Genomic DNA, 17,150 nt, shown 5'->3' with positions numbered 1-17,150 from the left:
GAGGAGAGGTAGATACGCTGGAGGGTAGGGATAGGATACAGAGGGCCCTAGAGAAATTAGAGGATTGGGCCAAAAGAAATCTGATGAGGTTCAACAAGGACAAGTGCAGAGTCCTGCACTTAGGACGGAAGAATCCCAAGCACCGCTACAGACTAGGGACCGAATGGCTACGCAGCAGTTCTGCAGAAAAGGACCTAGGGGTTACAGTGGATGAGAAGCTGGATATGAGTCAACAGTGTGCCCTTGTTGCCAAGAAGGCCAATGGCATTTTGGGCTGTATAAGGAGGGGCATTGTCAGCAGATCGTTCCCCTCTATTGGACATTGGTGAGGCCTCATCTGGAGTACTGTGTCCAGTTTTGGGCCCCACACTGCAAGAAGGATGTGGAAAAATTGGAAAGAGTCCAGCGGAGGGCAACAAAAATGATTAGGAGACTGGAACACATGACTTATGAGGAGAGGCTGAGGGAACTGGGATTGTTTAGTCTGCGGAAGAGAAGAATGAGGGGGGATTTGATAGCTGCTTTCAACTACCTGAAAGAGGGTTTCAAAGAGGATGGATCTAGACTGTTTTCAGTGGTAGCAGATGACAGAACGAGGAGTAATGGTCTCAAGTTGCAGTGGGGGAGGTTTAGGTTGGATATTAGGAAAAAAATTTTCACTAGGAGGGTGGTGAAACACTGGAATGCGTTACCTAGGGAGGTGGTGGAATCTCCTTCCTTAGAAGTTTTTAAGGTCAGGCTTGACAAAGCCCTGACTGGGATGATTTAGTTGGAGATTGGTCCTGCTTTGAGCAGGGCATGGGCTAGATGACCTCCTGAGGTCCCTTCCAACACTGATAGTCTATGATTCTATGATTCTGTGATAGATCACATTTTCTAAATCGTATAACATTTTTGTTGCTCTTCTCTGAACTCTCTCCAGTTTGTCTACATCTTTCTTAAAATGTGGCACAGGCACAAAATTGACCACGGTACTCCAGCTGAGGCCTTACCAGCGTAAAGCACAGCCGAACAATTACCTCTTGTCTCTGACATACAACATGCCCGCTGCTCACCTTTCTTGCAACTGAACCACATTGTTGGCTCATATTCAATGTGTGACCCATTATAACCCCTGGATCTTTTTTTGCAGTACCACTGCCGAGCCCATTATTCCCAAGACAGGTAAAAGTTGATGATTCTTTTTAAAAAATCAGATTTTTTAATTTAAATTAGATTTTATTTTAATAAAATAGAGGTTTTTTAAAAAAATAAACCTACTTACACTTAATTTTGAAATTATGACAACCTATGTTAGCCCTTAACTTACTCTAATCTATTGAAATCATTGAAAACATTTTTTTAATTGCGCAGTATATGTTTACTGCCAAAGTTTTAAAGAACATCAAACCACTGAACTGATGGAAGTCACTGGCTAAGCACCTCAAGCCCGGGTTTGTTGAAGTGCTAAACCATCTTTTGACAGCAGTAGCCTCTTCTGCAGGGGAGAGAGAATATTTTCTTCATTTACGTTTATTTAACTAGTCCAATTCAATGATAGTTCATTCAAAGTTAAAAACCAATAGGAAGTAGAAAAAACCAGGAAAGCTTGTTTTCCTCTTCTAATCTATGAATAAAAACTAGGTGTGAGAGGATGAGATCCACTATTTCTAAAATCTTAAAGGACACAATCAGTTCAATTCACTAACTACTGATAATACTTCCTTTGTTTACTAAATTAGTTTTAAATGCAAAACATGTTTTGATCAACTTTTTTCTTATGTATGCAGCACTGTTAAGGTAGTTTTATTTAACTAATTAAAAACACCTTTAACATGCTCGGTTTTTTGCATTTTTAATTGCATTCAAATTCCCATCCAAATAGAGCTTCACACAAATCACAAATAAAAAATGAATCATCTAGTAAATAAGAAATGCATTATTCACCATTTTCTAACATAATATAAAATGTAAAAAATCAGACCCTGAATAAATGTAAGTTCAGCTATCTCACTGCTTAAATAAATGTATATGGAAATAGTGTATTCTCCTGGTTTGCAAAAAGAAGCACCAAATTTAGTGAAAAGGCTTTATTTAGTTGCCAATCAACTTCTTTTATTGTTACCAACCAATTAGAATCCACCTTTCTTGAGGAACATAACTAAAAAGTACAAATGCAAAACATATTAAAATCTGATATTTAAATCAAGGTTTGCTGCTTGCTGATTTAAATCATGTTTAAAATTTGTCAAGAACAAATCATCCCAAAACAACCTAATTTCCTTCTTTGACAGGGTTATTTATTATTTATCACTGTATTATCCTGCCTGCTATATTTTCCACTCCATGCATCTGATGAAGTGGGTTTTAGCCCACAAAATCTTGTGCCCCAATAAATTTGTTTGTCTCTAAGGTCCCACTAGGACTCCTCATTGTTTTTGCTGATACAGACTAACATGGCTACCACTCAAACCCAGGTGCTTACAGTGTCACAAGCCCATATAGTATGTTTGCTTGAAAGGGAAGACAGTGCTAGAAAAGACTAGGTAATTACTAAGAACACATGCTACTTTCTGCCATCACTCGCCATGCTCTGTCATATCAGGAGAGGGCTTTGGTTGAGAACCACTGGATGGAGCTGTAGGGGAAGCCTGTGGACATGTAGGGGGAAGCCTGTGGACATGTAGGCTGTGAATTCCCCTTTCAGTCTCTCACAGCTTGTCTTGACTAAAAAATTAGGTCAGGTTAAAGTTAGGTTGTGTTAACTAATATGATTGCAAAGTCATGTTTAACTTCAGTGTAGACAGAGACAAGTCATGTTTAGCTGCATGTCAACTGGGTGTTGTTAAAGCTAGGGTTCTAATAGGGTTTATTCATGATCAGCTGACACAACAATTTCTGGTTTCAGAGTAGCAGCCGTGTTAGTCTCTATTCGCAAAAAGAAAAGGAGGACTTGTGGCACCTTAGAGACTAACAAATGTGTTTGAGCATAAGCTCACTTCATCGGATGCATGAATTTCTGACTACATGGATTGCTAAATCATGGTTAACATTGTGTTAGTTCAAGCGACTCCTCAAGGCCATGGTCTCGCATGATCCAATTTTTTTAATAAAGACAAGCACTCAATGGGTGAGGTTCCTCTCAAGACTGTTGCATTAGTGGAATAGTGTTAAGAAGTCCAAGACTGAGTACACATGATGTAAAATGCCCTCTCATTCCAGAAAGGAGAAAGAGGATGTTTCTGAACAACTAATACAAGTCGGCAGCACTGCATTTCTATAACACTGTTCACATTAAAAAAGCAGCTATCTTCTCTGCAAGCTAAGCCAAATCTTTCAGTGATGTCTACAGATCTGGCAGCACTTGGCAATGGTATATTTTTTTAAAAAAATCTTCCTTAAATATGAACCTGTATTATAAAATAGAATAGATATTAAATGCAGCTTTTAAATGAGTTCTCAACTCTGTGATTCAAAATTAGATTATCCTTTCACTACTTATACAGTCTATGGTTTTTGATGCAAAAGTTCTAGGCCAGCAAAATCACGGAGAACATTTTTCATCGCGGTGCATGAAGAATAACAGGAACAGTTTCAACTTTGGTAACAGCATATTTCCTAACCCACTGTGCTGAAACATCTTACATCAGTGCTAGATATCCATCCATTTATCCACCTATCCATTTCTCTGTTGTATCTTAGGTATTTCTAAGGTGCCAGTCACCTTTGTATCTATGCACCAAAGGTGCCACAAGTCCTCCTTTTCTTTTTGCGAATACAGACTAACACGGCTGCTACTCTGGCACCAAAATATGAAATCCTAATAACTACACTGATTCATGAATCTGGGCCTCTCATTCTAGAATTATACCCAACTCACTCTTTTCTCTGTAGGTTGGACCGGCCAGGTGAGGCTCTGACTAGAGACGTAGCTGGGGATGGCACAATTAAATCCTCTATACTGTCCTCCTGGGAGCGTAGCTTCCTCCTAAAGAAAAATGAGTAAATGGCATCATGAACAAAAACAATCAGAAAGAAAATGTTCTTTGCCCCTCCTCCTCTTTCTCTCTTTCTGTCTCTCACACACACAAAACACACACACACTCACAAGCCTCCACGAGAGGCTTAAAAAAAGTTAACTGAATCAGAGTAATTTACAACGGAAAATAACAGAACTGCAGAGAGAGCTTTAGTATTGTTGGCTGTAACTCGGCAACTCGTGGTATAGGACGCCATCAGGTGGTCAAGGGACATCTATTTAGAACACATCACCGAACATCGGCAACACCAGGAGGGGTGAGCTGGAGTGCCATTGAGAAGCAAAGTCGGGAAAGTAACTGAAATACTTCTCTGGGGGATTGTATTTACTGAGGGACAACCAATCCTAAATTCTCAATTACTGAGGGACAATCTACACTTATTGCTATATTTGCTTTCCACAAGCTACTCTTAGTATATCCTTTTATGAGTGCTGTATCTGAATATTTGGATGCTAATATCTAAACTGTATCATTACATTTATTAACCTAAATTGGGGATATTGCAGATTCTGTACTATATTTATTGTATGACTTTTACAACAAACTTTGTACTTTTGGATAATTTAAGTATTATACCTAGATGTATAGACACTCTTTCCTTAACCTGTGTATTAGATCATTTTAACGTTAGCTTCCATAATAATTTTTAAATCTGTTCTTGTCTCTTGTATCTCAGTGACAGAATGCTCTGAGCACTTTGGGGCCCAGATTGCTAATGGGGCACTATTTAATATAAATAATAAATAATGAAGGACCAAATGCTGCCCTCAGCTGATTTCAACAGACTTAGAGGTGAAACAAACAATACTCTGTGTTTTGCATGGGTTTTATGCAGCTGATGGTTCTTAACAAAGCTAATTCACCGAATAGAGATCTGAAACCTCACTGCACTGTACTGGACTTAAATTTTAGATACAAGACATTCCAGTGACTTGGTACCAAAACAACTCATGTGAGTCATCGCTGGCCTCCTCATTGTATAAGGATGCCTTGCAGTCAAAAAATGAATTAACATGGGGCTTAGCAAAAGACAAATTTGCACCCATAGAAACTCCAACATATTTTCACTAATTGCGTATGTCCTTTATTATTCAAGCCCACATGTTTACAAGAATGCAAATATTATAAAACAGTACACTGGTCTGCAGAGTTGGTCAAATGTCTTTTTGAAAGTAACAGTCATTCTTTAAGGAAAAGCAAGCATCCTGCTTTGTTGAAAAAGTACAACCCCCTCTTTTCATTTCCTTAAAGACTCTTACCTGACACACTTTAAAATCAACCTTCACATCCACCAGAATATGCAATCTGTCTTTTTGTGTCACGTGAAGTTTGGGGAGAATGCCTCTAAATTTATTTTCAAATTAACACAAATGCCCTTGCGGAGATAAGAAAGAGATATCTGTCCTCTAGAAATGCTGAATGTCTGGGGACTCAGAGAAAAGGCTTTGATAGTCTGCTGTGGCTGCAACTCACCTACTTTCCTGGCAGATGTTACAACCTACCAATGTCAAGTCAAGGAGAGAGCTGGAACATTAACTGTTAAGTAAGCTAGCAGGTTATGCACAAACTGGTAGTTACTGTTTGTTTTAAACTTTGAAACACTTGTTTTAACGTCTAAAAGCTGCATGAAAACGCCGACTGAATGTAACTAACTTGTACAGGGGACACTCAAAATATATAGTTCCCTTATTTTAAAATAAAATACTTAACACTAAAAAAAAAAAAAGAAAGAAAGGAGTTTAAAGTTTAGCTGATTTTAAACACTGGTGGGGGAGGGGTTCTGTGGGAACCTGGGGTATCACGACTAAATACCTTGAAGATATGCATGTGTGTGTAAGTGGGTTGAGGAAGTTAATATTTTTAACTGGCCTCAGTTTCTTAATTGCCTGAGAAAGTACTGAATCTCTGTGTGATACTCCCATTAGAATATACAAATGGCATACTGGGTCAGACTACCAATGGTCCACCTAGCCCACTTTCCTGTCTCTGGCAGTGGCCAGTGCCAGATGCTTCAGAGAGAATGAACAGAACAGAGCAATTTCAAGTGATCCATTCTGTGTCATCCAGTCCCAGCGTCTGGCAGTTGCAGGTTTAAGGAGACCCGGAGCATGGAGTTCCATCCTGGCTAATAGCCATCGATGGACCTATCCTCCATGAACTTATCTAATTCTTTTTTGAACCCAGTTATACTTTTGGCCTTCACAACATAGAATCATAGGACTGGAAGGGACCTCGAGAATCCTCTAGTCCAGTCCCCTGCACTCATGGCAGGACTAAGTATTATCTAAACCATCCCTGACCGGTGTTTGTCTAACCTGCTCTTAAAAATCTCCAATGATGGCGATTCCACAACCTCTCTAGGCAATTTATTCCAGTGCTTAACCATAGTATCCCATAGCAAAGAGTCCCATATGTTGGCTGTGCACTGTGTAAAGAAGTTCTTCCTTTTGTTTGTTTTAAATCTGCTGCCTGTTAATTTCATAAGGTGACCCCTAGTTCTTGTGTTACGTGAAAGGGTAAATAACACTTCCTTATTCGCTACCTCCACACTATTCATGATTTTATAGACCGCTTCATACCCCCTCTTCCCCTGCCCCCCCCCCCCCCCCCCGCAGCTGCATTGGCCCATATCACTAATGATTTTTGTTGCCCTTCTCTGCAAGACTCTGTGAGCTGATTTTGCCCTTAAATACACGATGGCTGCACCTTCAATCGAAGTCAATATGCATTATGGCTCTATAGCGAAGGTCAAACCTGGGCTAGAAAGACTAGATTCAAAGCCCATTAAAATCCACTGATTTAAATGGGCCTTGGAACAGGTCCTCTGTGGCTAAGATGGCATAGCTATTTAATAGGAGTGTGTTTCCATGAAGTAAAAGTTAAGCACGAAAGAGATTAAATAAATAATCAACAATGCAACCTCAGGCACAAATTCCAAAGTCTGTTCCATATATACGAAATTCTGCACACTTTTCCACTAAATATACTTATTAGTACCTATTTGAGCAATCTAAATAAATGTAGAATATTGTTACTGATTGACTTATAAAGTAGCTTTCACAGTGCTGTTGAACTCAAACCCAGCAGAGCTTTGCAGCCATGAATCTTAAAATAACTAAAGGAAAAGAAGCTTTTAAAACACAGAGTGTGATGCACAGGCAAGAAGATACGCACAGACCACAAGGCACAAATTTGAAGGAACTGAAGTATGAAGGATTTTGAATACAAGCAATAAAAATTTAAATTGCATCTTCAAGTTCACAGATAGCAAAAGGAATTGCCTAAATAAAGACAGGTTTCAGAGTAGCAGCCGTGTTAGTCTGTATTCGCTACAGCTCACTTCAGCTTATGCTCAAATAAATTGGTTAGTCTCTAAGGTGCCACAAGTACTCCTTTTCTTTTTGCCTAAATAAAGACACCACATGCGAAATGTGAAGTCTTGGGCAGGGGAAAGGGAGGAGTCATGCATTTTGCAGCGTTCTGAAAAGACTGTCTTGGAAAACCTGACCAGCCAGGGAAACCAATAAAGAAATCAATGCAATGCTTCAGTGGCAATAGAGCAAAAGCATGAACCAGAATGTCAGCAGGGTCAGAGATAATTCTCTGAATTTTGAAAAGACAAAATAATTAGCAGAACATGATCTAGTGCAAGTGTCAGGGTGAGTGGCCAAAGATCGCCTAGTTCTAGTCTGGTATGCCTAAAAGCTATCAAGTTTGTCCTTGTGGCAGATCCTTTGGCTCATATTGACTGTATACTGGAAAATGATTTTTTTTTAAGGTTAGCTTCCCTATTGTGTGTTTTATTGCACTATGCTTGGATGCTTATGATCGGTACCTTACAAATATATCATTTATATTACTGTAGCAACGAAAGCTCTAACCAAGATCATACTGCTCTGTTGTACTAGGCACCGAATGCTATAAATGGAATGGGGGAGAGTCCCTGCCCTAAACAGCTTACAAGCGAAATAGACAAGAAAGACAAAGGAAGTACTATTTCATGGATGGGAAACTGAGGCACGGAATGATTTAATGATTTGCTTATATCTATGGCAGCTGGAAACTGAACCCACTTCTACTGAGTCCCTATCCAGTGCCTTAACCACGAGACCATCTTCCTCTATTAAGTATAAAAATTAGGGCTGTCAATTAATCGCAGTTAACTCACGTGATTAACTCAAAAAAATTAATCGCAATTTTAAAAATTAATTGCAATTAATCACACTCATAACAATAGAATGCCAATTGAAATTTATTAAATATTTTGGATGTTTTTCTATATTGATTTCAATTACAACACAGAATACAAAGTGCACAGTACTCACTTTATATTATTATTTTTTATTACAAATATTTGCACTGTAAAAATGATAAACAAAAGAAACACTATTTTTCAATTCACCTCATACAAGTACTGTCGTGCAATCTCTTAATCGTGAAAGTGTAACTTACAAATGCAGATTTTTTTTTGGTTACATAACTGCATTCAAAAACAAAACTGTAAAATTTAGAGTCTACAAGTCCACTCAATCCTATTTCTTATTCTGCCAATCACTAAAACAAACAAGGTTGTTTACACTGACAGGAGACTACTTCTTATTTTCAATGTTACCTAAAAGTGAGAGCAGGCATTCGCATGGCACTTTTGTAGCTGGCGTTGCAAGGTATTTACATGCCAGATATGCTAAACATTTGCATGCCCCTTCATGCTTTGGCCACCATTCCAGAGGACATGCTTCCATGCTGATGATGCTCATTAAAAAAATAATGCTTCAATTAAATTTGTGACTGTACTCCTTGGAGGGAGAATTGTACGTCTCATGCTCTGTTTTACCCGCATTCTGCTACGTATTTTGTGTCCTAGCAGTCTGGGATGATGACCCAGCACATGTTGTTTGTTTTAAGAACACTTTCACAGCAGATTTGACAAAACACAAAGAAGGCACCAATGTGAGATTTCTAAAAATAGCTACAGCACTCGACTCAGGGTTTAAGAATCTGAAGTGCCTTCCAAAATCTGAGAGGGATGAGGTGTGGAGCGTGCTTTTAGAAATCTTAAAAGAGCAACACTCAGATGCGGAAACTATAGAACCCGAACCACCAAAAAAGAAAATTGACCTTCTGCTGGTGGCATCTAACTCAGATGATGAAAATGAAACATGTGTCAGTCCGCTCTGCTTTGGATTGTTATCAAGCAGAACCCGTCATCGGCATGGACGCATGTCCTCTGGAATGGTGGTTGAAGCCTGAAGGGACATATGCATTTTTACTGCTTCTAGCATATAAATATCTTGTGATGCCCACTACCAAGAGTGCCATGCAAACGTCTTTTCTCACTATCAGGTGACATTGTAAACAGAAGCAGGCAGCATTAACTCCTGCAAATTGTAACCAACCTGGTTTGTCTGAGTGATTGGCTGACCAAGACATAGGACTGAGTGGACTTGTAGGCTCTAAAGTTTTACATTGTTTTATTTTTGAATGCAGTTATTTTTTGTACATAATTCTACATTTGTAAGTTCAATGTTCATGATCAAGAAATTGCACTACAGTACTTGAATGAGGTGAATTGAAAAATAATTTTTTTGTTTTTTACAGTGCAAATATTTGTAATCACAAATAAATATAAAGTGAGCACGGTCCACTCTGTATTCTGTGTTGTAACTGAAATCAATATATTTGAAAATGTAGTAAACATCTAACAATATTTAAAATAAATGGTATTCTATTGTTGTTTAACAGCGTGATTAATCACGATTGATTTTTTTAATCGCTTGACAGCCCTAACATAAATAAATATAAAACCTGCCACTGGGACTTATGCAGGATTCTGTGACAGAGAAAGAATGAATACAGCTTTATCTATGTGCTATTTTACAGCTTCATGAGAAGCATTTTGGGTTTTTAGAGAGAGTTAGAAGATTGTTCACACTTCACCTCAAAAGTATTTTTATTAAACTGTGCCAAAGATCAGTGAGATGATTGCCTTTAAGAAGCTGCGTGAGCTGGTTATGAGACAGGCTCAAGCAGAGAGAGGGAGCATCAAAGAATAAGGCTTATGATTACTCAAACAGCTCAAATACTCCATGAAGGACAAATTTCACTGATTTTTTTTAATCACTCTCAGACAAAATAAAATTTGCATTGTGCTTGCTCAGTGCATTAATGGACTGTGTTTTAGTGCATCAGCCAATTGGGAACATTGACAATGGCAAGGAAGCAAGGAAAAGAAAAATGTATCAAGATCAGACCCCGGGTCTAGGTTCTGCCTATCTATCTGTACATCTAGATATTTACACTGGTCTCTTCACCAAAGTATAGGAACTCTTTAGAATCCAATTCTGTTCCCAGTTATGCCACATCCTTTCTTTGGGACCTTGAACAAGTCATTTAACTTTGACGTGCCTCAGTTTCCCCTCACATGTAATACGGAGAACAATATTACCATATCTCATAGGGTTGTTATGGAGTTTGATTCATTAATATCTGCAAAGTGCTTTGAAATCCTCTTTTGGAAGGTACTAAACACTTGAAGGATCTGTTGGTGAAAACGAGTGGGGAGATTTGGGAACATTTTCATGATTGTTTGTTTGTTTTTCAACCAGTTCTACTTTTATAGCCCATTAGCCACTGGCCAGGATGCATTCATCTTCATCAAAAAATGATCAATATGCAACGGATATGAATGTTTAATAGCAGCAGCAGTCAACTGCAGGGTCTATGCTAGAAAAGTATTTGTGAACTTTGACATTCATGACAAAATCACACCAAACAACTGACACTCGTTTCAAGTTCAAAACTTCCACTGGTTTACAGAGAATTTTAGTTTTCTATGACAGTACACAACTCATTGTGGTCACAAATAAAAGGAATGGTGTGACTCATGGAAAATCTGTATCTGAGACACTTATTTAACAAATTGTGAATCATTCAGCATGATATTATAGATCTAAACCATGTATGACAAGTGTCACTGTATCAAAATGATGTCCCTCTTAGTCATCAGATGACAAAGAAATGAGACAAATGGACGAAGTTCATGGAAAAACAGGCTATTGATCAGTGTGGAAGTTACACCACTTGATTTAAAGGAAAGCCATCAAATAGTTATAAAGTAGCCAGGGACTAGTAACCAATCTATACGGTTTGATCCAAGACCACTTATCAAGAAGAAAGACATTCTTGTCACTTCCATAAATAATTATGATGAAAAGGACAGTTACCTGTTCCGTAACTGGCATTCTTCGAGATGTGTTGCTCCGGTGTATTCCACAGTAGGTGACTCCAAGCTATATCTGTTGGAGGTGGGTAGGAGTTTATGAGTTCCCAGGACTCAGCACCACCTTGCCCAACCCAGCGTCATCTCTAGTTTGGGAGACGATCGCATAACGCGACGTAAACATGTGGACTGAGGACCAACTGGCAGCACTACATGTGTCTTGGATAGGGACATGGGCTACATAGGCCATCGACGAGGCCTGAGCCCTCGTAGAGTCTCCCTGACGATTGGTGGCGGGGAAACCCCTGCCAGATCGTAGCATGTGCGTATGCACAAGGTGATCCACCGAGAAAGGCACTGGGTGGAAATGGGTTGCCCCTTCATATGCTCGGTGGAGGCAACGAACAGTTGTGAGGATTTCCGGAAGGGCTTAGTCCGATCTAGATAAAAGGCCAGCACCCTACGCACATCGAGCACATGAAGGCGGCGTTCCTCATTGGAGGAATGGGGCTTAGGACAGAGCACTGGAAGAAAAATGTCCTGCTCCATATGGAAGGCAGAGACCACCTTCGGGAGGAATGCGAGATGTGGGCGAAGCTGGACTATATCCCTGTGGAAGACCGTATATGGGAGTTCCGAGGTCAAGGCTGATGTGATTGCTACAAGGAATGCTACTTTCCATGAGAGGTAAAACCAGGAATACATGGCCAGGGCTTCAAAGGGGGGCCCTGTGAAACCTGACAACACCAGGTTTAGGTCCCATTGCCGTTCGGGGGATCTAGCATATGGGAATGAACAGTCTAGGCCTCTCAGAAAGCGAGAGGTCATAGAGTGGGAAAAGACCAAGTGGCCTTGCACCGATGGGAAGAGCAGGTGAGCAACCTCCGAGTGCAGCGACCACTCGTACTGGGGGGAGAAAATCTTGCTGAGGCAATTGGCTCTCACATTGCGGACATCGGGCAGGTGAAAAGCTCACAGGGAGATATCGTGGGCTATACAGAACTCCCATAAGCACAGGGCTTCCAGACAGAGGGCCGAGGAATGAGTCCTGCCTTGTCTGTTGTTGTAGTATATTGCCACGGTGTTGTCCATAAGAACCCTGACCACCTTGCTGCGAAGGTGCATGCTGAAAGCTACGCATGCCAAACGAATCGCTCTGAGTTCCTTGACATTTATGTGGAGGGACAATTCCAAGGCTGACCGCCTCCCTTCAGTTTGCATGCTCCCTGTGTGAGCTCCCCAGCCCAAGACTGATGCATCAAACACCAGGTCTAATGACAGGGTCACCTCCTGAAAGTGAACCCCTTGCAGCATATTGTTTGGGTAAGACCACCATTGCAGGGAGGTAAGTATTGGGGACGGGACCGTGAGAACCTTGTCTAGCCCGTCCCAGGCCTGATAGAACTGGGAGGCTAACCAGAGCTGGAGGGGCCTCATACGTAGCCTGGCATGGCGGACTACATACGTGCATGCCGCCATGTGTCCCAGGATCCAAAGGCACACTCTCGCCCTTGTCACCGGGAACCCCGTGACCGAGGCAATGAGGTCTCGTAGGGCCTCAAACCCACTCAGCGGGAGAGATGCTGAGGCCCTGGAGGAGTCCAGCAGCGCCCCGATGAACTCTATGCACTGTACCGGAACTAACGTTGATTTGGTCTCGTTTACCACTAGGCTGAGAGCCGTGCATGTGGACCTGAGCAGCTCCACATGGGCCCTTACCTGGGCCCGAGAGTTGCCCTTGAGAAGCCAATCGTCCAGGTATGGGAAGATTTGTACCCTTTGCTGTCTGAGGTAGGCCGCAACCACCGCCATGCACTTTGTGAAAACCTTGGGCACTGTGGAGAGGCCAAAAGGAAGGACTGTAAACTGGTAGTGGTCTAACCCCACTAGGAAGCGGAGGAAGCGCTTGTGCCCCTCGAAAATGTGAATGTGAAAGTACGTGTCCTGAAGGTCCAGGGCCGCGTACCAGTCTCCCGGGTCCTGGGAGGGGATAACAGAGGCCAGGGACACCATGAGGAACTTGGAACGGACCAGGAAGCGGTTGAGACCCCGTAGGGCCAGGATGGGCCTGAGACCCCCTTTTGCCTTGGGGATCAGGAAATACCTGGAGTAAAAACCCTTTCCCTGGAATTCTACCGGTACTCTTTCCACCGCACCAAGGTGCATTAGCCGTTCCACCTCCCGCCCTATGAGGTGGGCATGTTCCGGGTCCCCCGAGCCCATCGGCAAGGTGGGGTGGTTGGGCGGGGGCTGAGGCGAACTGCAACGTGTAGCCCCTGGAGATGGTGTTGAGGACACATTGGTCCGATGTTATACGGGGCCACGTCATGCGGAAAGCAGAACACCAGCTTTATTAATGTGGGGGGGTCCCCCCGGCAACCGCCCTGGTACCCCCCGGCGTAGTCAAAACAGCCTCTTTCCCTGCTTCTCGCCCTTGAAGGGCCCGGGCTGTGGGGCAGAGCAGGACTGACGCTGAGACCAACGCTGCTGGTCTCTCGGCCTCTTATACGGTGGCTCGTATCTGCTCCGCGCAGGTTGGGCCGATGTTTGCAGCTTGGCCTTGTCCTTAGCCGGAGGCATGTAGAGTCCCAAGGTTTGCAGGGTGGTACGGGAATCCTTCATCCCGTGCAGGCGGACATCTGGTGAATCGCGAGGAGAGTCCCATGTGCGACGTCTGGCAGATCAGGAACTCGAACGGGACCATCAACGTCGACGGTGTCAGGACCGGCTGCAGTAGCTGCGATGCGAGGAGAAAAGTCTACGGCCACCTCTCAAGGTGCCTGCGTCTGCTGCTACGCGGCATGGAGATTCCCTTGAGACTCCCTCCTGGGCGGCGAACTGGTTGGCCTGACTGGCGTCGAGAGCAGGTGCGCGCTGTGAGGTGACCGACCACTACGCGTCGAACGAGGCAAGGAGTGGTCCTCGGAGTGGGAGCTGCGCCGCGCTGGGGAGGTCTGGTGAGCACCCAGCGGCGGCTGGCCACGGGACCGAGGTCCCGTCATCGGCGGCGCCCCGGGGACCGGCAAACTCAAAATGTCTCACGTGGCCTGGAGAGCCTCTGGCGTCGATGGCATCCTGACTGCCAGAGACGCACGCGCAGACAGTGCCGGGCTGCTCCGCTCATCACGAGTCGGAGGCTTCGGGCCCGGGGGGGATCAAGGGCTGCCCAACGCGGGACCAGCCTCTCCCCTTCCCTTCCCTCGGCGCCGCTGCGAGGCACAGCTCTTCCCCTGCTTCTTGGAGGGGGAGCGGTGCCGGCTGGAGGAGGGGACTTCACTGCGCACGGAAGACGCCGTGCCAGGTGCCGAATCCATTCGGCGTGCCGGAGTTGGGGCCAGCGCCGATTCCATAAGGAGAGAGTGAAGCCTGATGTCCCTCTCCTTCTTAGTCCGCGGCTTGAATGACCTGCAGATCTTGCAGCGCTCACTCACGTGAGTTTCACCCAAGCCGCGAAGACACTCAGCATGCAGCTCACTCCTTGGCATGGAATGGAGACAGGAGCCGCACGACTTGAAGCCAGGGGCACGGGGCATACCCCAAGCCCACTCTAACACTAACGAGAGGTACTACTAAGAACACTGGGAAAGGCTGCAGCGGAGCTGGAGCAGAAGTTCTGACTACCTTCACTGGCGGCAAGAAAGAACTGAGGGTGGGGGAGTGCGCAGCTCCCCTCATCGCGCGATATAGAGGTGCCGCTCCAGGGGTCGCAGCGGTGCTCCCCCCGTACGGGTACTGCTAAGGGAAAAAACTTCCGGCACCGGTGCACGTGGCGATCGTGCCCACCTACTGTAGAATACACCTGAGCAATCACTCGAAGATGAACACATAATTCTCCAAGAGACAGCAAGCAACCCAGGGCTAAGATAAACTTCCTCAGGCCTGTAGGCAAATAACTGTTGACACACACAAGACTCCTTCCAATAGAACATCTATTACCCGGCAGAGAAACCAGCGCAGGACTCCTAGGAGACTAAATAAAGAGGCCTGGGAATCTTGAATGAGGACTCAAAAATGTTGTAGCACAACTGAAATACGGTTTTCATCTTTTATGATGCTTTCTTCCCAGTGCATGACCTGCAAATTGTTGAATGCAAAACACTTCTAATAGATTTTTCCCGCTATTAAAATGAATTAGATGTATATTTTCCCCTCCAAAAATGGGTGATGTTGTCCCTATGAAAGGTTCGAGAGAAGATAATTGACTGTGTCTTAGAATCCTAGTATAGGCACAGGACCTCTATTGGTCATCTTAAGAAAGTTGAACTAAAAAATCACACAAACAAGATATATCACACCCTGCGAGTATACTGTCTGCTCCTTTAATAAATACTCAAATAGCAGGCAGCTTGAAATGCTCCAAACTGTATGCACACTGTGGATTTAAAAGTTATTTTTCTCACATCACTGACAAGGAATGCTCATTAGCTAGGCAGTATTTATATGGGATCCACCAATCCAGGACAGTGATCTGTACTGTCTGTTCCTCCTCTGTCTACTAGGTGTCAGCATCACAATGAGGTATCTTGCTATAGATGAAGGGGCTATACAGAGAAAATTTAAATGAAGGTTCTAGTGTGCACATGCTAAACAAGACTACTCCAGGACACACAAATATCTAATCTAAATATCTAAAAGCCACCTCTATAAGAATAGATGGGTCTGAGCCAAACCCCAGGATCTGATTATGCCTGAACTTTGTGGAGGTTTAGAATCTGAATGCAATTCTGAAATTTCTGCCAGGTTCCTATCTCTACAATAGTCCAAAACTAAACCACAGATCCTAAAGCCTCTGATTTGGGGGTGATTGAACACTGGGTCAAAATATTGCATCTCGGTCCACTTTTAATAACAAGATGCCATATTAAGCCAGCTCAAGAATTCTTAGGAGGAAGGTTCCTTGAATCTGAAATATAAGCACCAGGAATACAGTCCAGGTTTTGCAACAGATTTAAATATATGGAAGTAGCTGGACCTCTCACCTGCAGCATAAGGCCTTGTTTATACTAGTCCCTGTTGCTGACAACAAATGTTAGCAAGGAATATTAATATTCCATGCTGACAATGGATATCAGCAACAGGTGCAGCTAAAAGGGATCTGAATTTGGTTTAAACTGCAATTGTAGCCAACTACAAACCAGGTTCAGCATTGTTTTAGAAACTGATGGCTTCTGAAATGGTATGGGAAGTGCTTTGTCTGTGGCTACACTTGCAGTCAAATCATTTTCAGCATTAGTTCAACACCACTCATTGCTGATGTCCTTGCAACAGGTCGTTTCCCTAGCTTAGACAAGAGTTCAGAAACTTTTGAATTGCGTGTCTGCCTCTGTGGTTAATCTCAGTGTTTCCTCTGCTGCGGCACTGCAGCAAGAGGAAAAAGGAAGGAGAACGGTCTGTGTTACTGACGGGGGTGGAAGAGCCTTCTCTACAGGGTTTTGTTAATGACATAAGAGCTGCACACAGAGAGCCAAAACGGACGTACTGCACAAGACAGTGAGCAACTAAGCAAACCAAAGGCTGACATACTCGCCAGTGGGGCTGTAAAACACATGGCTTTTCTGTCTCAAAAACTTACCCCTCATTTTCATTTTTCCAAAGGTGAAACACTCATCTGGGCCAGTGCATTTAACTTGCCACTGACTGCCGCTAAACTCCCTTTAAAGTCCTTTTTATTAGAGCTCTCTGGAATTAAGACCAAAGGTAGAAACGATTGTCTGCCAACTCTAGAAGCAGCACTGCATAATTTTGACGCCTGTAAAGATGAAATCCTTTCACTCACCAGTCACTCACTCAGCACAGGGCGTTCTATTAATCTGTTTTAGTGGGTTTTTTAACCACATGCTGAGCTTAAGGCTGTTCAGTGTCAGATTAATGTCACCGGCTCTCCAGCTGTGATCACATTGTTACCGGAAAAC

General features: G+C 43.2%; 1 protein-coding gene across 2 annotated transcripts in view; it reads right to left on the bottom strand.

Annotated features, from left to right (window-relative positions):
• CNGB1 (cyclic nucleotide gated channel subunit beta 1) overlaps positions 1 to 17,150 on the bottom strand; it is a 91,205-nt gene that overhangs the window by 33,566 nt on the left and 40,489 nt on the right. For both annotated transcript variants that reach the window (XM_073307380.1, XM_073307381.1), the window contains one exon: positions 3,860 to 3,967. In XM_073307380.1, the coding sequence (XP_073163481.1) occupies positions 3,860 to 3,967 (108 nt within the window). The remainder of the gene's footprint in view (positions 1 to 3,859; positions 3,968 to 17,150) is intronic.

Source organism: Lepidochelys kempii, chromosome 12 (assembly GCF_965140265.1).
Source record: "Lepidochelys kempii isolate rLepKem1 chromosome 12, rLepKem1.hap2, whole genome shotgun sequence".
Taxonomy (NCBI): Eukaryota; Metazoa; Chordata; order Testudines; family Cheloniidae; genus Lepidochelys; species Lepidochelys kempii.
Note: the sequence above shows the minus strand (reverse complement) of the source record. Positions and strands in the feature narration are given on the sequence as shown.